Source organism: Rhagoletis zephyria, unplaced genomic scaffold (assembly GCF_001687245.7).
Source record: "Rhagoletis zephyria isolate East Lansing unplaced genomic scaffold, Rhagoletis_zephyria_1.1 Rzeph_scaffold_00188, whole genome shotgun sequence".
NCBI classification, from domain to species: Eukaryota; Metazoa; Arthropoda; class Insecta; order Diptera; family Tephritidae; genus Rhagoletis; species Rhagoletis zephyria.
The window spans coordinates 46,020-70,088 of record NW_016157272.1 but is presented as its reverse complement, the minus strand read 5'-3'; the positions used below and the strand labels follow the sequence as shown (position 1 = coordinate 70,088).

The following is a 24,069-nucleotide window of genomic DNA, read 5'->3' as shown; positions in this document are numbered from 1 at the left end:
CCCCCTTCAACTTAGATATAGGCTCCAGATTCTGACCCTTTGCACGTTTTGGAGCCATCCGCAAAGATCAGTATAGTCAGAGCACTGATTTCTTTTGAGCCAATAAGTGATGAAAAAGCATCTTCGGGAGTAAAGACGGGAAAGCTCTTTTAGGACGACCAGGTTTTGACGTTTGGTAACGCCAGTTATTGAGAGTCTAATTCACAATACCACAGATGCATGGCTCATGATGGGTTTTATCATAAAAGCGTAAATCCGTATGACTTCTATAATTAACAGAGCCTATGCACGTCTTATGAAAGGCTTGTTTGCCTCTTCCGAACGCTGTTAAAACTTAGAAGGTCTTCTGTTCAAAGCGTGAATTCCATAAAAGTGTCCTGTATAGGACTACACCTGAATATTGCACTTGGGAAGAGGTGTATCCACATAAGCACGTAAGCTAGGAGTACTCTCGAATACCCACCGACTTCTTTTGGTCAAATGCCCTCAACCCTACTCAGTGTACACTATTCGACAATAAGAAAACGTGCAACTGCAACATCAATCTGGCCTAGTGTGGATCGGAGACGATTGGTTGAGCGCAAACCTCGTTCGTGATGAAGGCTTTTACACAACAACAGCCAAGTGAGATGGACGCACTGTGACTGAATATGACGTCTGATTAGTGCCACAGTTGCCCTTACAATAAACAAAAAGCATTCTAGTTTTAAGTACTCATTCGAAAACTTGGTAAAAGTAACTGAAATAAATAATAGAAACTCAGGAAAATATTTATTTGCACCTTTCAACCGAACACACTCAATCATCAATGCTCTGCGAACAATTGCAACCTTGCACAACAGCCAGCAACGCTATCGACTGCAACAATCAACATTTTGCCACTTTACCACAGACGTGGATAAATAAGAAAATATTTCCTATCAGACAAAAGCATACTTATACATACTTACGTATTTGAGAGAATTTTTATCGTAGCTGTGAAAACGGAACTACATAGTGAAAATAGATTAGATTAGGAACTGGTATTAAATGAAGGGATTAGGCATTGCTAGTTTCAAAGTGACTGGGTTTAAAGTAGTAACAATTTTTTTTTTAACGTAAATTTATGTAAGTTGTCTATAACTGATTTGTTTTGCTACAAATGAGTAGATATTTTTTTTTAAATATATTTTATTGCATATGAATTAATTCCCTAATTGGTACAAAACGGGCGCTAGCCGCGTTGAAAGCTTGACAGAACTGACATTACCTTTACTCACTCTCGCTTTGCGGGTGACCCCAGTCGGCACCATGGTGACCGTAGTGCAAGAAGTCAGCTTTGTTTCGTGTCCAGGAGCTCTTCGACACAAAAGTTAAGATTACATTCGTTTGCACCTCTCCCAGCAGTTTTAGGCACTCTTCCATGCCACAAGGGGCCACTGGCTTCTTTAGATGAAATATTCGTAGATCTTTGTCTTTTGGGTAATGCATAGGCAGAAGGATGGCGTCAACTACATACCCGGTTCCTTTCCATGCCTTCTTTTACCCTACTCTTATGGGAAAATTGAAGTCCGAACTATGCCATCAGTGGGCGGTCGTTGCCAGATAACTATCTACTTCCCGACTCATGCCCATTGCAAACAAATAGTCCGGCTGCGACTCCGAAAAAGAGTGAATCGGCCTCCTATTTACCCAGGATGCGCTACCTCGTGACACAACTGCTTACTTGCATAATGGTTGAACCTAACAGAATTAATGATCCTGAACCCTGACGCAAGTACGGATGGTTTTTCTTTCCAGAGGGTAGAACCTGCAGTATAATACTTCATACATATTTTTAAAGTTTATTCCAACTTTCAAGATGCAGCTTAGCCTTGTTGTTACCTAGGGTGTTTTCGGAAGGTATTCAAACCATCATTCGGATCGCTAGTGGACTTTAATCGCCTTTCGTAAAAATCAAACCCTTACTGCTGCATTGAGAAAATATAACTATAACTACAGCAAGTTTTGATTAGAACATAGTTAGTCGGCGTACGCCTCAAGTCAACTATTTCGCAAGACATACTGCCCTGCACTAATTATTGCAGCGTACTCGAGGACGAGAAGAGTGCCTCCTTTCCCGTCTGGCAAACAGACTCTATAATTATGTGTCTTTTACGTACTTTATTGTCTCTTTGGTAGCAATCCTTTCCTTCTAGATTACCTCTGCATGGTTCATCTTGGACATCGCACGAATAATAACTCTTGCCAAAAGGTGCTAGTTTCAGCTCGTAAGCAATCGATTAGCAGAGCTATCTTTCGACAAAAAAATCACATTCTAAAGTAGATAGAATGAACTGCTGGGGGAATTACGACGACCTGGAGATAGTAAGGTGCATGAAGATTCAATGGCTTGGTCATGTCATACGCATGGATGATGATGTTGCGGCATCCATGGATAGGCAAGCAAAGCAAGCAGGCTCACGGACACAATAGAAATACGAGGGTAGACACTGGGAATAAAACACTGTTGAAACTTTGGAAAGGACCGAGAAATTTTTTTTAAATTTTTTTTCTGGGCAATAAACCGTTCAAGTGGCATATAGGAAGAAGAAGAAATGTGCCTATCACCTATCTCTCATTCTCTACCTTTAATCTAGTAGTAAGTTTTGAAATGTTGAATCTTCTAAGTGAACCAGTTCAGAGTTAGGACGTTTAACTGCTGGGCATTTATTCCTACTAACGTCTCGAACTATGTACGTATGTATGTACTTCAGCACACCCACAATAAACCTTTAAACTCATCTATCTTTCTCAGCACCGCCTTATCAATCTTCATCTATGTATTTTCTTCAAAAATACATTATTTATGTTTATTTGCAATTTTCGTCTTTTTTCCTTATTCGCTATCGCTTTGCTTTTTGCATTTTTTCTGGCATTTTAACAATTGTCACATTTGACACACGTCATTTTAGCGCTCGTTATTCATGCCATTTTAGAGTGTCAAATGGAGTGCGACACAATGGCAACATAAAAGTTAGCACAACTAAGTAAGGCAACAATGCATTTTATGTACATATGTATATTGGCAGCTTACGGCGGAACAATGAAGATTGGCGAATTGCATTTGGTGAAACTGTGAATGTGGCAACAAAGAGGTGCGCGATTGCAATCGACTGTGTGTGTGTGTGTGTGAAGTAGACACGAATGATATATGTATGTACATATTTGTGTAGTAGCAACTTCATAGAAATTGTTGCGCAAACTAAGAGCAGTAACTAAGTACACTCAGAAAAAACATTCCTAGATGCTAGGAAAAAGTATATTATTCTAAGGAATATGGATATGGATATGGCTGCAATGACATGGCTGCCCTTATATGAGTAAACGATTTGACTCGGTTTAAGGAAAACACAATTCCATAGTTCTTAGGAAAAATTTACTTGCCATTACATCCCACGTGAAATGAATAAGTATGCCATTTTGCTCCTGGCGCTCAAAAAGTGACAATGGCCGTCAGAGCAGAGCTCTGGATTGCTAGTCGAGAGATGCAAGGTTCGTTCGAATCCCAGAGCAGTAAATTTTTATTTTTGTTTGATATTTTTATTTTTTTATTTAAAAAAAAATTATCTAATTTATTTTTGATGGTATATGCGTATTTAGGTTTTTGTGTATATAAAATTAATTTTACAATTTATAATTTATATTTAAATTTAAATAATTGACTTACCTTACTCTAACCACCTCCAACCGGACTCGAACCTGCGATCTCAGAACCAGAAGCATTAGTCCTCACGCGACGCCACAGCCGACATTTGCCAGAAAAGCAATTAATTTAGTCTTAGCAGCACTGACAAAATTCAAAATTAGTTAAGAAAATTATTACTTATATTGAGTACATTTATTTCCTCAAATTAATTACGCCCTATTTTTAGCATGAACCTGAATTAAGGAACAACTTCTCAAATTGAGTAAATTTTTCGTAATATCAAGGAAAAAACGGTTACTCTAAAATAAGGATACTGTTTCCTCGTTTTAAGGACATTCTTTTTTCTAAGTGTAACACTGCGCAAATATTTTATAGGCTAGAGTATTTGTGCTTACTTCCACACTTCCACATTGCCTGGCTATGCTGACTTTTGTTGTTGTTGTTGTTGTTGCTGCTGCTGCTGCCTGCCGCTTTTTTGTCATGACAAATAAATAATCGTATCTCACGAATTGCAGAGCGCCATCCATTGCAATGCACACGCTTCATTTATCGCATACATTTATTTATTTGTGCAACAACGAAAATAATTTATTTATGCATATTTACAAGGTTTAAGTTTCTTCTCAAAGTATGTGTGTATACTTGTATGAGTGCGCGTAAATGTCATAGTATTTTAGTTGCGCATTTCCAAAGAAGCGCAACAGTCAGCAATTGTTGCTCAGAGGAGCTCATATTCCATTTTACTTGTGTATGTAGATAGCTGACTCTGGCTGGTTGGTTGCCTTCAACTGTGTACTCATAGTTATGTTTGTATGTACATTAGAGTGGTGCAAATTTTATATGGCGGAAAAAAATGTCATCCTAGAAAACGGGTCACCCCTTAGTTTTTTTCCTTGTGATATTTGTAATATCTATACCAACTTTCAATTTTCAGCTGTAACTAATGCAGTGTGCTCAATGACCTTGAAATGTTGCCATGACAACTGAATCTTGATATTTTTTTAGATAATTTAAGTTTAAAATTTTCTTAAATTTGCTTAACCAATCGTTCGATTAATATATGTACACAATACTACTAGAGTAAAATATGAGCATCATGAGCATACTCCAAGTTTATACTTAGAAAAGTAAAGCACCTCAAGAGAAAAAATTTTAGATGGTGCCCCAAACCCTATCTCAGAAAAAAAAAATTTTTGTGTACCACCCTAATGTACAGATGTATTTCGATTTATAAATTCAGTTAATATTTTTCTTTTGACTTAAGCGTTGTTTACATTAATTTCCACTGAATTTATGCTGAAATATGAGTTTGGCATTCGGATGGCACATTTCAATGCTCACACTGAATTTTGGTTACATTGAAGAATTGTGAACGCAAGTGAAGCCAGCAATTTTCAAGCAACTGCGATATTATTTTGTCGCGTATGTAAACAGTTTCGTTTTAACAGCAAAGCTGCAATTCTTAGTGCATACAGCTGAAAATGCTTTAAGGCGAAAAACGATACCATCGGATATTTTTGTTGGCAATGCTAGAAGTTGATTTATAATTTAAATGAAATGAATATACTCTATGTGCATTAGGGTGGTACAAAAATGCATCTGAATAGGTAAAGTCGAAATTTGTTCCATACCGAAAAAAATATTGCCCTGTTTTTTTATCTATTAAAAAATAGTTTATTAACAATTGTGTATTGTTATTGGAAGTCTCCTGAAGAGAACCAGGGATGTCTGATCGAAAAATATTGATTTTCACCTCTAAATAGTTTTTTTTAATTCAAAATAAAAAAACGGGGGATATTTTTTCGATATACACCAATCCTAGGTGATGAGAGCATTAAAATTCCGATTTTACATATTTTGGACCACCCTAATGTACATATGTACATATTTTTATTCACCAGCAAAAAGTAGACGCTGAAGAAGGTATTATTATAATTTTATTAAAAAATTTGGAAAATCATAGTGTATGGTTTTGTTTTTTGCAACGCTCTTGAATATATTAGTTGATCAAGACTTCTTAGTCCCAATCTTATAAAAACAGTGCAGTTGCAGAAAATATATTAAATTGGCTCCTTGGAGTGTGAGTTAAACTACTGTCACACTACGATGGTATTTTAGTAAATTGGCGATATGTTTATATAGGTGGATGGAATTTAGTTCGCGTGAATTAAGGCCGCCTTCGTATTTCTTCGGCGGCCTAATTGATTTTTTTTTCTATGCAAAAATACTGTTGTTAGCGTATCCGGTTTTGGAAAGATGTTCACAATTTCACTGTCAAAATGCTAATTGTATCCCATTTTCAAATAGGAGCCCAGGTGGCATAGAGGGGAAGGGCAACTTTCCTTAAAGTTTGGACTGAGCTCTTCCTAATGGGCGGGGTTTGGGGTGACACCCCTACAACCTCCACTGAAATCGATTTATGCTAGGCTAAGAAGGACCCTTTGCAATCCGCGGTCGACTCAAACGCAGGATGACCTTGCATTTACGTTCGTACCAGTTTTAGGTCTATGCTCGCTGAGCCTAAGGAAAATCCGCTGGCATTCAAAGGTCCTACTTACTCAACGGAAACCTCAATGAATTTTAATTCGCCCGTGTAAGAGTACAGTGGAGCTAGTCTAGAGACGCTGACATGATCTGTTTTTCAGGACGAAGTTGAAGCTTTCGAGAATATTATAGTGTCTAACCTGCGTAGTCTTCTCTAGTGCATTTCACTAGGCGATGGTTTCATATAATATTACGGACTTAACTGTTTTATCATGGCGGCAGGGCTCTTCTGCTGCAGTATAAGGTTGATGGTGCCTCTCTCAATCTTTTCACAAAACAGAGTCATGGTATGATACCAACTATTATGCTGATTAATAGTTACTTCTATCTTTTAGCTGTACTACCGACTTGATAGATGAATATAGATCGGATTAGCCGTTTATTTCGGTAGAATTTTATTTAGATTAAAGTCTCCTCAGAACTCATTAAATGAGGGTATTTGGACTGAGTTATTTCCGCACTTACTTCTTAGTTATCATACGTAAGGGTAAAATTCAGGTATCTCAGCTCTTTATTTTTAAATGTAATTAAATAGCAGCCAGAGATCAGTATTAGGCCTATTATCAGGGAAGGAAAGAAAAGGAAATGCAACAGTCACTGCGCTGTTTTATACTCATTCTAAACCTGCTGCCATCAAAATGCTAATTGGGTGTTGTATGGGTCCCCGGACACAGTGGCATTCCTGGCAACTGCAAGGCCGACGAGATGGTGGGAGAGGAACGGAAACATCTAAAGTCAATTTTACCCGAAATTCGGGCATACCTCTAACCTCCACCAAACACAGATTAAAGGCTCGGCTCATCGACGACGTGACTGCCAGGGGGGTTGTGGAAACTACCTGCTACTTATACCACCAGGAAAATCTGGCCAAAAGTAAAGTGCTCCATGGCTATCACTCGGTTGCACCGCTGCTCTGTCAGGTTAGTAGTCGGCGTAATGACAGGACACTGCCTGATGGGCATGCTGTGCTATCCGACAAACGACTTTAGCCGCAGCTGCAGAGACGAGGAAGGGGTGGAGGGCCTCGAATATTTTCCCTGCCTTTGTTCCGAACTAGCCATAATGCGCAACCCCTCCTTCAATAAATACTTTTTAGATTGTTTCGCCGATATGAACTCGGCGAAGAAAACAAAAATTTATATGTGCCTCTGTGCTCCGAACCTAACCTGTCCTCCTCCTCCAAGCAAGATATTTATATTGTACAGTCAATACCTATTGTGAGTGACCTATGTTGCCATGGATTGTATCCTGCGATCAGTCTTATGTAGGATCGTAGCTTTCTCCTTCTCTGCCTGAAAAGTTATTTTGCCACCACCCCGTGTGCCATGAGCCTCGTTCTTCACCTCGTTCTTGACCTGTTCGTAATAGTAGTAATATTTTGGCGCGTAGAGGTCCGCTAAGTGTTTGACCGAGCTTCTCCTCCAATTTGTGGTGTGCGTCTTGATCTTGTTACACTAGTGGAGAGACAGACGTACAGCTTTACGCCGCCTCCGAACGGCAAAAGTATTTTTATAAGAAACTTATTCAACGCAGAAATACACTCGGATGTTTGCCATTGCCTGCCGAGGGATGATCGCTCTAAGAAAAATCCGTTCCACTTTTGATGCTGCTCAGATCAGTTCATATTCCTCACAATAATTTTCGAACAAGACGATCTTATAAGTAAACCCAATGTATTGCCTTCACTGCACAGTTTTCCTCCACTTCTCTCATTACGACAGTATCACGACCTCGAAAAATATGTAGCTTTCCACACGCACGCGCACTCAATACGCTTAACATGTAAACATTTAATAGCGCAACAAAGTAAGCGTAAACTCTGCAATTGCAATTTGTCACATCAGCAAAGGATTACCGTCATTGCGCTTATGCTAAATATCAATTTACGATACAACGTGCAATGCAGAGAATAGTGAAAAAGAAGAAAAAAGAAAACCAACTCTGAAGCAAGAAACATACATACATACATACGTTCATGGGATCGTTCAGCTTACAAGCAGACATTGGCGAGTTGCAGAAAGGCCAGCGTTACGGTTTGCAGTCGAGTGCTTAACGACTAACTGCCCATTTGGAGCGGCGGCAACTTTGGCAACTTCAAATCAAAGCAACCACAGGCCAAGTGCTTGATTTGCTTAATCGCCATGCAAACATAAACAATTTTTTTTTCAAGACTCCATAAATGAATTTAAGAAAAACAAAGCTGAAGCGACAATAAATACAGACAGGCTTTCATACAAATATTTGCAGATGCTTGTCAATGGAGAATCGAGAGCGATCGACGTTGCAGATGTCGCTCGATTTGGGTGACAGTCGCGCCCCTTAGCCATGCCTGCTGGCATTCGCTTTAACTTTTATGATTGTGCTGGCTTGGTGCCACTCCGAAGGCGACATCATCTGCATCAGTGCTGCATTTGTGGCGAAATTAAATGTCAGCTGCGGATCGAATGACAGCTGCGGTTCAACGCCGCAATCGCGATTGCCAATGCGACGACTGCAAACGGCAATGAGTCGTTCTACTATGCCTTATTATTTTCAAAAATTTTGTTTGCATGGAGTATGCAGGAAATATGACAGCTCAGCGTAAGAAGAGCAACAACCATTGCATTGCGACGGTTTTAATACAAATTTTTAACTGATATTTATTTATTTATTTTTTTCTTTCTTTATTTGTGCGCTCACATTTCAGCCTTGCCATCGCAACCGTTAACGTTCACATTTCTCTGCTTTTGAGATTTCGGTCTGCTATAACTTTTTGTGGCATTTTTTACTTTTTCCCCGCTTTTATTTCGCCCCAACTTTCTTGCTCTCAGCCAAACTGGCTTTTCAGATAATGACATCGCGTGGTATGCGTGACAGTCGCTGTGATTTTATGGCGCTGATATGCGCGTAAAATTGGAGTAATTGAGTCAACAACAAGAAAAGCAATAAAAAAAAATATCCACGTCCAGCGCTGCATCATCTGCTTTTATATTTATGTACATATGTATGTATGTATGTATATTAATTTTATATTTATTTTTGAATGCCATATCTGCTAAGTGGTTGACGTTGTGGCCGCAAGCAACCAGTTCTCTTTAACGGTTTATCGCGCAATGCAAATGCTGTAACAAATTGGCATCAAATTTAAAATTAATTGAATCTTTATTGGCCAAAGACAGGCTTAGAGTGCATACATAGAGGCAAGCCCCTTTTTTGTGAGCAATAAAAAAATGCTGGATGGATAAATTAGCTGTCAGCCACTGTCGTTCGTGGCCTAGAATATATGTGATTTATTTCTTTTTTATTTGCAAACATATATGTATATGTGGAAATGTGCATATTAATCCGTTAACTTTTTCTAAGAACTCTCAGCTTCGCTTGGCAAGGAACACAATTAAGAGCATCAGTGGATCATAAATATTAGAAATAGGAGAGTGTTAAATTTTTCCTGACAAAGAATGGACCTGATTTCTCAAAAGATTTTCTAGACCTCTGATGTTTTCCTGGAGAATAGGGTTAAAAGAAATATTGAAATTTATTGTTCAGAGTCGTCGTCTTACAAGATTAGAATCCAGTGAAGCTCAAGTAAAATATCACGGTGAAGAGTAAAACTAAGCCTAACCAAGAAGAGCACGAATATAAGGGCTAAACGAATTACAAAAGTACCAATACTTAGACCACCAACGAGGACAATAATAAGTTAAACACAAAGAACAAACACAGAATAAATGAAACAAGAAGACCAGCAGCGCCATCAACAGTGCCAAGCCACATTCAAAATTAAGATCAACATGAAGACTACCAGCAATACAAAACCCAAACTCATAACAGCAAGAAATCCAGCTACAAAAATAGCAACAAGAAAATCACTCAGGGCAACTGAACATCCATAATAGAACTAAATTAGGACCAAGACAGAAATCGAGGTTACATACGAGGAAACAACCATGCTGAAGGCTTAGGCCACAAGAACAAAAACAAAATCCATACCAACACATAACTCAGTAGCCAAGAACAATATCAAGGTCAACGCCAACATGACGGCCTATACCCGAACTCAGGATCTTACCCAAAAACAAATCACGGCTAATTTCAAGAATGGAACCAGCACTTAACACGATAGTAAAATTAACCGTTGTACGCCTTGCAAGCGAATGATTCTCTGCCGGAGAAGAGTGGAGTGGCGTTATCTAACCATCTCCTTCAGGGTTTGCTACAGTTTATTTACACAGAATAATTGCTTTGCGGTCTTCAAAATTTTTCAACTTCCCGAGTGAATACAATATTTTTAGGGATACTTTCAGCAAGAGATTTTAGCGGTCTTTTACGACGAACTTGTTTTTTCTTTCAGCTATATTCTCAACTCTACCCCACAAGGCGCAGATATTAATACTGTTCGATATTTTTATTTCTATCGTTAGGGATATATTTATCAATTGCGTTGTCGATAGATCTTGAACGATAAATATGTCGATATCTTTATCGATAGATTTCAAAATATATCTATCGATACATTATCGATCTTGTTAACAAAAACTGTCAAAAATACCTGGTAATGTCCACCACTCTAGCGCCAATGTTTTTGAGCTAATTTTTAAAAAGAAAATAGCTAAATTTTAATACATACATAGATTGTTGCTACCGATAAACATACAAATTAGTAGATATTTGTTTTAGGCACTTCTCTTCGCATTTATTGCCCTTTCTTTCCGTTATGAATTTTACGACCGAAAATATCAATTAAAGAACTTTTAAAAAAACGAGTAAATGCCTGTCAGAACTTGAAACTAATAAGTCTCACAAAATTTAATTTCGCGCTTATTTATGCATTTTAACCACTTCTTTATTCATTTCTTTTATATTGAATTTACAAAAAAAAAATAAAAATGGCATTCAATATTCTCCTTACAACTATCTTCCTTTTGGCAGCCTTCTCAATGATTTTCAACCAACTCAAATAACAATTTAATAAAATATCACCAAAAAGTTAGAAAATCAACAACACAGAATACAGAAAAACCCAATAAAATACTCTTGCGGAGCTGATGAACAGGAAGCAATGCAACAAAGCGTAACGCAAATTGCAATTGAAAGCGTGGAAAGTTTGTGCAAACTTTCGCGTAGTTGCATCGACGACCACTACATTGTCGCTTCTCTTTTATGTTCCCACTTTGTGCTAAGTAGTATGCAACTCATTTTTCCATTTTATTTATGTGGGTTTTTCTTTGTTATTATTGTTTCACTTTTCTCCCCTTTGTAGTTGACATACTTTTTGCAACTTGTGAATGAAAATTAATTTCTGCTGAAGCAATGCGACGACGACAGGAAGTGCACTTAAATGCGCTAAGTACCAAAGAAATATGCAACATCATATTCATGCAAGTACATGGAAGATGGGAGTGGCATAACAGTAGTTGAATCCTCTGCTGCTATTTAGTTTAAACTGTAATACAACACTGCGTGACTGATTGTGTGCCAACTTTCCAATAGCGATCACTTTGACATGCAGAGGCGATACTTCAGCGATATTTGCAGAAACGCAGAGAGAGAAAGTGGCGCATTGTTACTAACGTAAACGATATTATATGAAGATATGATAATTTTTCTAATTTGTTTAACACAACATATACCTACATACATATGTACATATATAGCATGACAAACTTAAAATTTGTTAAAAGACTGAGAGACAAGCTGTTGTCCATTACACGCGCCATTATTAAGGGCTAACAAGGCAATTCTGGCAACTGTCTTTCAACTCACCACAGTCTTTCGAAAGGCAAAAGCCAATTCTGACAACTACCTTGAAAGGTCTTTTCCGTCTTCCGTAAAACTAATTGAAAGATCTGTTTATTCTGTTTGTTTTCGAGCAATAAGTTTTATAAAAATCAATGAAGGTTAAAAGTATATACCTCTCTTTTTCAAACAATTAAAAGCTAAAAATTAAGTAATAGCAAAAATTTACATAAATTTTTAATTAAAAAAATTAATTTGTAAATTTTTCTAATTAAAAAATTTTCCTTTTTATAACAATACAATCTAAAAATTAAAAAAAAAAATAAAGAAAAAACAAAAACAAATGGTACAAACATAAAAAAAAATTAAATAAGTTCTCAAAAATTAAATGAAACTAAAAAATTTTTCTTTATAAAAAATTTTATTTGAAATTATTAGAAAATTTTATTAAAATAAAGAAAATTTTATTAAAATAAAAAAAGAAAAAAGTCTGTTTAAAAAAATGTATTTATATTAAAAAAATATTTTTCCTTTTAAAACAATGAAATCTTAAAATTAAGTTTGTAAAAGGAACCAAAATTAAAAAAAAGGAATTAAAATGAGTTTCTATAAAAAATATTGTAAGTTAAGGAGAACAACACTATACTTATCAAGCAGTTTCAACTTGGTTGCTTCACATCAACCGATTGCTTCAAGCTTTTGAAGAAACTCCACTTGAGACTAACCATCTTTATGACTGACACCTCCGACTCATTCGGAATATACCTCGAGTATCCGGTATCGAATGCTCTTTTTATGGGTATATCGTTAGATGAGCTCGATGAATTTCTTGATTAAGACAGGACTTAGTGACCCACCAATTTAATATCAGTAACCCTAAGAACAACAACGGAGACTAGATATGGTCTCCGAAATTATTTGTCGACACGCTCGAGTCGCTGGAGGACTTTTCCGTTTCTTCGAACTCCGCTGTCAGTTTTATAAACCCCCTTCTTCGGAAAGATTCACTCCCTTAACGGTTCAGTTACTGGCGCTTAGCGACCTGGCACCTTTACATACGATTCGACGTCGGAGACGAAGGCCTTCGCGAAGTTTTTCTAGTCCTCCCTGCTCCGTGAGGCGACCAGACGATTACCGATTCATAGAACTTGGGATATCTGATACAGACGCTGTTCGCTGGGGGTAAAAACATGAAAAATGGCATACCACTTTAAATAACCTTTGAATATACGCCAATGCGTCTGTTAACTGTCGCCGATTACTAATTGACAGCACGTGTCTTACCAATATGATTACACGCAGGCAAATTGGCAAAATAGAAAAAATCAATATAAATATACGAAGCAGAAGAGAGGACAGAGATAACAACTAGACAAGCGATAAAAATGTGACAGTAGTAAATACTAAAATGAAAGGAGCAGAAGCACACAAATCAGCGAAAATGTGATAAAATGTTAGTCCGCCGCCGCCACTAAGAGATACAGAAAGAAGCGTGTGCATAATAAAAGGCAGGTCAGGCCAAGCCAGACAGAATATGCAAATGAAGTTTAAAAAATTTAGAGCAGCAACGAGACGATTACTACTAGCTTGTTTTAAAGCAGACTAGTACTTCGTAGCTGTCTAGCAGACAATTGAGCAGAGCAGAGGCAGCAAAAGCGAGCTGTAGAAGGAGCACGCAGCAAAAGGTGTGAAACAGAATTGAGGAGTGCAAAGTTCGTAGGCTGAATTGGCGCCTGTAACAAAATTTTTAAATTCGCCAGCATGGGGAAGCATTAAACTAAGCAGTAGTCGATGTAGAAGCATTTTCTTGTGTAGAGCGCGACACGACAGCAAGGAATTTTTATTGCGCACACTCGACTGATTATGTTAATCGAGTCGCTATGTAAGCATTACCTGGTGAATGTTAAGCAATTTGTCGGCGCTAATAGCTGGTTGGCGACGCGAACAATGAGACGGAGGCGGCCAAGCAGCAAACAAAAGTGACAAATGCGAAGGATGTGGGAAGAAAAAAAAAGGTATCAGGTAAAAAAACAGAAAAAAAACCTGGGAATATGCAATGACAAGTAAATGGCAACCAAATAAAAATGAAACGAATAAAATGGACAGCGCCGAAAGCCTCTTGTGTAAAATATGTAAGCTTGTGCACATTAAATAAATTGTCGTAATAAATCTATGTAAATTGAAGCAGTCGCGGGAGTTGTACAAGCGAGCTCAAGTGAAAGGAAATTACTTTCACTTTTCTGACTAATTGCCACACATTAGGTTGCCAAATAGGCAGACGAAGGGAGAAGTGAGAATTTATCAAAATGCAGTCGACCACATGGAATAGGATTGCAACGGTAACTTTTACTTGTGCAACAGCAGCGTCGTTGCAGGCTTTAGTTCGAGTTGAATAAGCATTTGTAGATAACAAATTTTACATAGAGACAATTGCGGCAGCTATGCTCCAAATAAACTAACCGCAAATTTGTGTGTGGTGAAAGCCTAAATTTCTGACTTGCAACAAAGCTAAATATAGTGGGTGTGCCAAGTCAACGCATGAATGTTGGTGTAAAAGAATTAAATGTAAGAAAAGAAAAGAAAAAAAAAGAGTCAAAAAATGCAAACGAAAGGAAAGGGAAGAAAATAAATAAATTTTTTCATAAAAAAAAAAAATAATTATCGAAAACGGTTCACTTGTTTCGAAAGTTTTCCGGTGAGTTACATACAAAAAATATTCCGATGAATTGATTAACTTCCTCCGTTTTTTTAAGTCGGTTAAAAATTGAGTGAAATTAATTATATTAATTTTAAACAAAAAAAAAAAAAAAAAACAAATCGAAAATAGTCCTACAGTTAGTTTTTGTGGAGACAAAAAAAATTTGCCTTATCCTGAGTTTCGCCTGAAAAAAAAATTCACCCGAAAATTTGTCATCCGCCCATAGTAAAACCATGGAAACCAAAAGTGAAAAGTGAAAATTTTTTTTTTTCATGCGTAGGAAAAATTTTTTCTGTAAAATTTAAGTTTTACTTTTGAATTAAATTTTTTTCTTACATAGTTGAACAACATTTATGCTTTCTATTTCTTTCGATCAAAAAAATATATATTATTGTAATAGATATCTGTTTTTTCAACAAATTTTTATCCAACAAATTTATGAAAACACCAGCTAAAATATAATCGAAAAACCGAGATCCAAAATCAACGTTTATTGCTTACCGAAAAAATTAAATTGGGAAAATATCGATCAAATAAAATTAGTTATTCGAATTTCATTTTATTATAAAAATCATCGTATCAAAATCCTATCATTACGCAGTCAAGTCCACTTCTATTGAATGCAAGTTTTTATTTCGATTATAACGGATAAAATTTTTTTTCTGAATTTCTGTGATTAAGGCCCTATATTAGACCACTATACGATACCAATCCTAATCGTTTCATAAGTGTAAAAAAACATCAATTTGTAATAGAAACACCCTTTATAGTTCCACACATGCCAATCGTCGCAGGCAAAAACTATAAATTTCCATTACCAATTTCCTCTTACTCTACATAACATGCTCACACAAATTCGCTGATTTTCCCTCTCACTCTCAATCATACACACATACGCAATTGATCTGGGTAAATTGCTTGCTCCAATTTCGGCCTAACCCCAATTTGTGTTAATCCTTTTTTGAAAAACGATATAATTACAGCACCACTGACTTCATGGTTACGCCATGTGTGTCCGGTGTGTGAGCGCAAATATCCTTACAAACTGACAAAATGCTTCATTTTATTTGTTATTGTATGTACTGCTGCTGCATTGTGGAGCCCGTTCAAATCCCTCAGCTTATTAATTTCCATAACAAAAAGCCATAAAATATTCGTGATTTAAAATAAACATAAATTACTAGCCAAACAATTTGTAAGTCCATTCTTATTTATCGGACACAGCTCAAGCGTTAAGCGGCCAATGAACAAAACACTCACAAATGTATAGGAGCCGTTATTCATAATACTAGAACAAATAAAAGGCAGCCTAAATGGCAGGACAACTGGCGCAATTTGTAGGAAAACTTCACTTTTTGCATGTGCGTGTGTGTGTGTGCATGTGTAAAATTTGTATGTAAATGCTGGTATTTATTCAAGTGTTGGCTTAAACAATTTGCAAAATTATGCACTTGACAAGCACAAATGGAGCGAAAATGCCTTGCGCTATACTCGCACCATACTACAATCACACGCAAATAAAAAGCATATAAATTGCATACTCACTGCCGGCCATCCTAAAGGGATTTACGTTAAAACATTCGTATGTGGAAAGTAGAACATGAAAAAGCAAAATGAATTAGTGAAAGCTCAGTACTTACCACTCCGCCAGCGTGGTAATCGACATTAAAAGGCCATACAAGTGTTGCCAAATGGAACGAATGTTTCGAAACGACTACTAGGATGTCGAGGAACACACATATAAGAGTGCCAAAGAGTACCTTGCAAGAGAATAGAAAAAAGTGAAAGTTCAAAGCAATACAGCATCGCCAATCGAAATTCAAAAACATATTTTGAGCTATTATATTTAGAGCTGCATAATATGTATTTTTATATATGCTTTTGAAACTTTCACTCTCCAATAAGCTTTGTTACTCAGCGCAGCTTTCAGGAACTCTAAAGTTATACCTTGTTCTGAAGCTTTCAAAGGTTTCATAAACTTCGATCCACACAGCTTTCATTTCCATTGAAGAATATGCATATTTTGAAACTTTTGCTATTGCAAGATTACAGAAGATTTCTTCATGATTTCTTAGAGTAGAATCACTTAAAACTTTCACTCTCATGTAGGCTTTATTACTCAGCGACAGCTTTCAGGAACTTTAAACTTTACCTGTTTCTGAAGCTTTCAAAGGATTGGTAATCTACGACCTCTAAAGCTTTCATAGGCGTTAAAGGGTAGTCATTCTTTGAAGAGATTTAAACCTATAGAAGATGTCTTCTTGATTTCTTTTAGTAGGATCAAATCTTCAAGATTAAATCTTAAGAGTTTACTAATACTTTTTTCTTGCACCTGAAGTTTTAACCTTTTTATAGTTCTGTAAAGCTTTCTTAAGATTTTGAGCTTTGATCTACAAATCTTTCATAGCCATTAAAATAACTGTACCTTGCGAAACTTTCGCTTATTGGACGTAATTACGTCATATGTGGTATATATGATTAAAATCCGATATATTCGTATGCTGACGAAGCTTTCGTTTCCACTTGAGCTTTAGTAGACTACAAAAAATTCACGTAATTTGAAATCTCAGTTTCTGCTAAATCCTTCATAGTCAAACTAAATCCCTAGTTTCAATAGTTAGTACTTTTTAATACCTTTTTGTTACTTCTTAAACTTTCACTTTCGACTGAGCTTTAATATTCAATGAAAGTTTCACATGTTTTAAAGTGTGACATTTTTTAAGGACCGACAGAGCTTTTATTATTCATCAAGCCGTAACTTTCATTTCTACTGTTTTACTCTTACTTTATGATTTTTAAGGTTTTCAACACTTTTTCGTATTTATGAAGCTTTCATATTCAGTTGAAGCTTCGTTATTCGTGATAAAGGTATCACGAAAAAAATGCTCGCTTATTTATTTCTTAAAGAAAATTTACAGCAACAGCAAGGTATTTTTTCAATCAACAGAAATAATAAAAAGTATTTGCAGTGATTTTTCCTGCCCTTAACTAAAAAGAGTAGAGAGAAATTTTGAGCATTAAAGCGGCTATGAATTTTTCAATTTCTGAATCTGCCAAAAGCTTAAAATTTAACAGCTGGATATTTTCAGTGTTTGCTTCTGATTTCCTTTCATTTCCTATCGACCATTTGCTATTAACATTTGTCATTTGAAACTTTCACAGTTGTGGCGCAAAATAGCCTGTAATTTGCCATAATTGTAACACAAATTTGTTTAAATAATATAAGCGTTTGAATTCATTTAGGAATTTAATTTCGCGGAACTTTAGCAAGCATTCGCTGATGGAAGAATTCTCGTATGAGAAAACTTCAGAGGGTCATTCAGTAGGGTGACACATGTGGTTATAAGATATTAAAGGCGTATGTTTAGCTTTGAGGGGTGCAGTTGCGCTAGTAATAGGAGTATCGCCAACTGTTTCAAATCAACAGTTAGCCTGGAAGTATGTAGTAAAATTTGCTACAACAAATTCGCTATTTAGAGAGAAACATTCATGTACTTCTCAAATGGCTAATAAATGTTTATGTGGATATCACTATGCCAATTATCATCATCTTTAAATTTAAAATTTTTTTCCAAGGAGGAATCATTCTGATACTTAGACAAGTTAAGCTGTATGAGAAAGTACAAAACTGTAGCCTTAATTTTTCCATCTCAGTTAGCGCAAAAGGGGCTTCTAAAAAGCAACTTTCTCAAAAGCCAACGTAAACAGTACGTTGACGCTTTTGCCTCCCAGCCATTTGAAGTTTTGTAAATGCCATCGCTAAGTGCAACCGAACCACACTTAGACGCTAATGAAGGTGGTACAGCGTAAATGCCATTTACAGCAAATGTAATACCAGTGAAATTGAAGCCATATAAGCATAGAAGAAGAGCGAACATTAGCAGAGAAATTGACATCAATAAAACCAACTTGAGTGCCAGCTACGCGCACTTCAATTAAAACCTGCGTGCGAATTAATGTGGCATCATTTTTTCCACTGCATCACTCTAGGGATAAGGCTTAGCAAATAGAGCTGATGTTCGCCGAGTGGGATATATAGAGCGTGAATATTTTTGCGCAGCTTTTCGACACGAAAATCAAGGTACATTTGTAGCTAGCGGTAAAAGCAGCCGCTGCTATTAATCACTAGCTGGCTAAGGGGCTGTTTGCCACCAATACACCTGCACTATAGTCTATGGTTAAGACACTCACTAACTCTGGGTAGCCGCCTTTAAGCTGGACTGAATAATGAGGCTATCGCAGCGCGTAGCGACGACAACAATTGATGTCACTGCTCATTTTCCCGTTGTTTCCGATGTATGACAGGCCTTTAGGGGGGCGGGTTAGGCTATTGCGTGTGCTTTTGTGGATATTTGTAGTGCAACTTGTGGCAATCAAGCTACTCAACATCGTGGAAAGCGCATTCACAGCTAGTGATTTTTGACATTTCACATCACACATGTTGCCACAAGCGGCCTACGTTTGATTCAACCCTTCAATAACAGCATTGACAGCAACAGCGAGGCAGGCACAGCAGTGGTAAACAGCAGCTGTTACCAGCAATGTAGTCAAAGCAAAGATGCCGCATCAATTCACTCACTTGCCCAAGATACCTATTTACTCGCCACACCATTGCTAAGCGCCTCGAAGTATGCAGCAACGATAAGTGAATGCTTATATCGAAGCATTTATGCTTGCATGTATTAGTGTGCATCACCGCTGCTACCATGTAATGTTTTATTAATGCCTGTGCAACGGCACAGATACAGTACCAACAACAACAACAACAACAACAACCACTACAACAATATCCACAACATCCGACAATGTGACTGATTGCTGACGGCCACCCAGCGCTAACGCCTGCTGCCATGTCCAGTCAAGCATTTACGCATTCATGCATTCACGCAGAAGTCACAATGTGGCCTACTTAGGTTGATGATATGTGCCCGCAGTGCCCCAGCGATTGTGCGAAGTGTGTATTCAGAATATGCAAACAAGTAGTACTTGAATTCTTGTTGCTGCGCTACTCACCATTAAAGCATTGACACGAATACTCATTAGCATTTCATTCCAGGCTCTATTGGGCTCGGTATTCGACTATTTATTGTTGTTATTGTTTTGGCTTTTGCTATTGTTGCCATTGTTCACGTTTTGTCTTTGTTGCCTCTACCAATGCGTTTTTTTCATTGTTGTGCGCTTGCCTTTCGATGACCATTGCTGGCAATCAGGTTGATTGTTCAATTAGACTCGTTTGCCGCTGGTGGCACTCACTTGGGTATTAGTCCACTTTCAGGTGTGCTAAATCTTATTACAACAAAAATTATATATTATATGTGTGAACACATTTTATACATACATACATTTCTGCTAATTCGAAGGAGTTTCTTTCACCACTGAAACTCAAAATTTTGGAATTCGGTGGTGAAATTTAACAATTGTAGGCTGCACATAGATACTGTTGCTGCATTATTCTTTGCTAACCCGTTTAATGACCCTGAGGACCAACTCAGCTTACTGACACTCGAAATACCTTCTTCGAAAATGTCGACTAGCAAAGCTGGAGGGGGTCGCGTTCTGACAACTTTTCGGCAAAATTGCAGCCTTCTTCGTGTAGAGGTAGCCGCTTACAAGCAGCCGTCACCTACACCCTAACTGGTGTAACTCCCTTTTTAGCGCTCAGTCCGATATTTATTCCAATATTCAGCAGTCGGCTGTGGAATTGGTGAAAAAAAGATTTTCTGAAAGTCGGGGTTGTAGAAAAATAAGTGAATAGTAAAAACGAATATTTCTTAAGCAAGCTTTTTAAATATGAACGAAATTGGACGATAAATACTGGTGTACGAAATATACCGACCAGTGCGCCACCCATCGGCAAAATTTTTCGTGAAATTAACTCTTTTCATGTGTTTAATATACGTTTTAAATATGAACCAAATCGTACTACATATAAATATGGGTTTTTCAAATATCTCGACTCATGCGTCACCTATCTGATTGCTCAAAAACTGGGCAGCTTTAGAACAAGTGTTGATATGACTCCACCTCATCCGTATCTATCCAGCTAAGAATTCGGTAATATACAAATTTGGTTTCGACGCGGAGAGTGCCCTCCAGAAAGCTACGGTGGTCTGAGTTCAAAAAGGTTCCTTGACCGCCACACACTTGATCTGTCTGCTGGCTACTGCGGAGGCCGATGGCACTGGGAGGGAGCTGTCGAAGCCTCGGTCAAGCAGTGCGAGATGCTTTTTCTTTTACTTGCCATTCAGACTTTCACTTCACCTCGGGCAACAGCAAACGAATCCGCCTACTGTTCTCTGCCAAAAATAAACTTCGACAATTTGTAACCGAGAACAAAAGCGACCGAACCTCTCACCACTTCTTGTACGTGGAATCGACCATGTAAGCCATCTTCTTGTCCTATGCGGGAGACGAAGTTACTGGTGTCGGCGCAGGTTTCTCCCAATAGAGAGTATGTTTTTAGTTAAAAGCTTTTGTACGTGGAATCGACATTTATGATGAATCTTGAATGAAGCTAATTTATTCTTTTTTTAAACTAAGATTAATAGGATATAGGGAATTGAAAAGTATACAGTATATTTAATCCAGTTGTATGTCTAACTTACATTTTTTAACAACTAACTTGACTTTTACTTACCCTTTCCTCGTATTTTTTTCTTCCTATTTACAGCCGACACCATACCGCACCTCTGCTACAACGTGAGATGTCCGCCCATGTCCGACATGATCTGCCCACCGGACAGCAGCATACGCGAAATTCTCAACACCATCGAAATGAATCCGCTTACCGTAGCGCCTGATGTGACCGACGAAGCGCCCTACAACACCACCGAAATCGATGAAGAAATCTATGCAGAATGCTGCCTGGCGAAGAAGTGCCTCTGCAAAACTTGCCACATACCCGACTGTCATGGCGAGGATGAAGTGGTGGTCGAGCTACAGCCCGAGTCAATGAACAAACCCGGCCATTGTTGCGGCGAATATGAATGCCAACGCAAGCCTAATTGCACGGCAGGAGTAGATAGTGAGCTATATTGGCTGAAAGGCTGTCAACGTTGCCACTGCTTCTCCGGCAAGCCCATGTGCATTCAAATCTGCGACGAGGCCGTCAACAAAACAAAAGCAATCTGCAAGCCCGAAAAGTTGAATGTTTTCTTCGAGCATGGCGAGAGTTGGCGCGTCGGTTGCTATGAATGCGAATGCGTCGATGGCATTGAAAAGTGTGTGCTCCCTTTCTGCAGCAACATTAATTGTCCACGCGAACGACAGGTGACGCTAAAGGATGGCTGTTGCCCCATTTGTTGGCCCGATTGTGCGCCCATGCCGGATGAGGTATTGAGCAGCAGCCGTAGCGGCAGTGACAAATATGGCAGCGTGGCGCGTCGTTACGATGAAGATGTTGGAGAAGAGCTAAGCGTGCTGGATAATGTGCCACATGGCAGTGACTATAGCGCTGAAAATGAGATTGACACATTGCCGGATATACCCTTCGATGAGGAGGATGAGCTGGAAGGGGATAAGCAGTTGCAAACCACTACGAAAGCTACAGAAGGCAGCAAAACAAGCAGCAGTAGCAGCAGCAGTTCAACTTCCGCCAGTGCTGCCGTCACAGCCAGTCCAGCTGGGTACGTACACTCAATGTCGTCCACCTATGCACCTGCCGAGTACTTGCCTCTTTCACCTACTACCGCCGCACCAACACATGTAGTCGCTGCTCTTGCCAGTGAGCCCGCCATAGCCACCGCTTGCCCGCCAGTTGTGTCTGTACGCCATGATGCGCCAGCCACCTTCCAGCTATATCCCGAAGAGATTTTGCCCGAAGTTCAAGTCGTTTCAGAGTCCTGCAAGCATTGGATGATTTACATTGTCATTGGCATTTTAGTCGCCTTCATTGCGGTTTTGATAGCTTGGATCATCCAGTTGCGTTTGAAGCAACGCTCCTATCGGCCGGTTTCACACATCGATGACAATTTCAATAAGATGTCCTGTAATATTAAGGCAACAAATGCGTATGTTTAGTCAACGTTCGTTTTACGGAGGAATATGTAGTATATGATGAAGTATTTTGTGTTTGTGTATGCCAAGGAGAGCGAAAGGTGTGTAATACACATTGGGTGAACAAATTTTTCCACAGTTAAATTTAAGAAAATGTGGTTTTTGTATATCTGTGCCATACAAAAACCATACGGAAAAAAAGATTTAAAGTTTAGAGAAGTTGTCAAATGTTGGCCAAGGTGTTAGCTTTTTTTAATTATATAGAATTTTTCTTTTAATTCTTAATGCAAATAGATTTCTCTATCACTTCATTGAAAATCATTTTAAACACATATGAGCTTTGAGCACTTTTTTTAAGAAACTGTTGAAGGGCGGTTATCTTAGGTAGAATTTTTTTTGAATTTTAAACTCCCGTCTTTTAACGAATATATCAACACTAACTTGGGCTAAGCATACTTTCCAGAAAAGGTACTTTTTCACCATAAATTCGGTTGACGGCAATTAAATTTGGAACGAATTCAGTATCTGGGTATTTGCTCATATTTTCCTAAAGCCAATTAGTGTCACACCTATCAAGCAAATTAAAGCTACTGCAGCGTTTTGCGTCTCGACTGGCGCCACTCCTTAAAATCGATAACTCACCTGCTTCGATACCACCTTCAATCGTTTACCAAAACGTTGAGTTGTCTCTAAATTATTCAACTAAGGGGATATTTTCCACTTCACTGCTCGCAAGGTTCCAACCAGCCATGCTACTGCGAGCTAGGCTACAACGTATGTTCTGGGCCGCTAAACCAATGGGGCCTGAAAGTACTCATTGTTAGTGCCCAAGGGCGTCGAGACCCGGGCCTGGCCCCAGCGAAGTAGTCATCGGTGGGCCCCTTGAATTAAAACCTTTTTTTGAACTTACTTATGAGGGGAGGCTGAAATGTTCTCAACCTATGTAAGTAATAGCCAGTAATCTTGGTAGTACCGATTTTCCTAGCACTTACATCATTACGCTTTCAGTAATTGAGCCGTAAACACCACCTTGTGTGAGTTATCTGCGTATTGTGCGAAATTGGAGTACAGAGCTAACGTAAAATCTTTCACAAAGAGAACAAAATGCCGCCAGAAATGCTTGAAGAGATGTTTACAGTGCCTGGAGAGATCTGGACCTGCATTTTCCTCCACCAAACGTTAGAGCCGAGAATTCACGCATGACAGGGAGTCGCTGGAATATGAGCCCAGTTCAGGGCATCCAAAAACTGCCTTTACCACTGTTTGTTGGTGTTGTCTTCCTAAAAAAAAAAGCTACAATGAACTAGGGAGACTATTATGCCAGTTGAAGGAAATCAGAAACCCCCGCTTTCAGTTCAATTAAATTTTGGATTGCATGTTTTGTCATTTTGCAAAATCTTCTCAATTTATTTCCTATCTTAATTCCTTCGCCGGGCCTCCGACATTTAGC

The 24,069-nt window shown here is 38.2% G+C and overlaps 1 protein-coding gene across 4 annotated transcripts in view; it reads left to right on the top strand.

Moving 5' to 3' along the window:
* LOC108357992 (uncharacterized) overlaps positions 1-23,561 on the top strand; it is a 171,219-nt gene extending 147,658 nt beyond the window's left edge. For all 4 annotated transcript variants that reach the window (XM_017609100.1, XM_017609097.1, XM_017609098.1 and 1 more), the window contains one exon: positions 21,295-23,561. In XM_017609100.1, coding sequence (XP_017464589.1) covers positions 21,295-22,643 — 1,349 coding nt within the window. In that variant the 3' untranslated portion in view covers positions 22,644-23,561. The remainder of the gene's footprint in view (positions 1-21,294) is intronic.
* Positions 23,562-24,069: the final 508 nt, after the last annotated feature.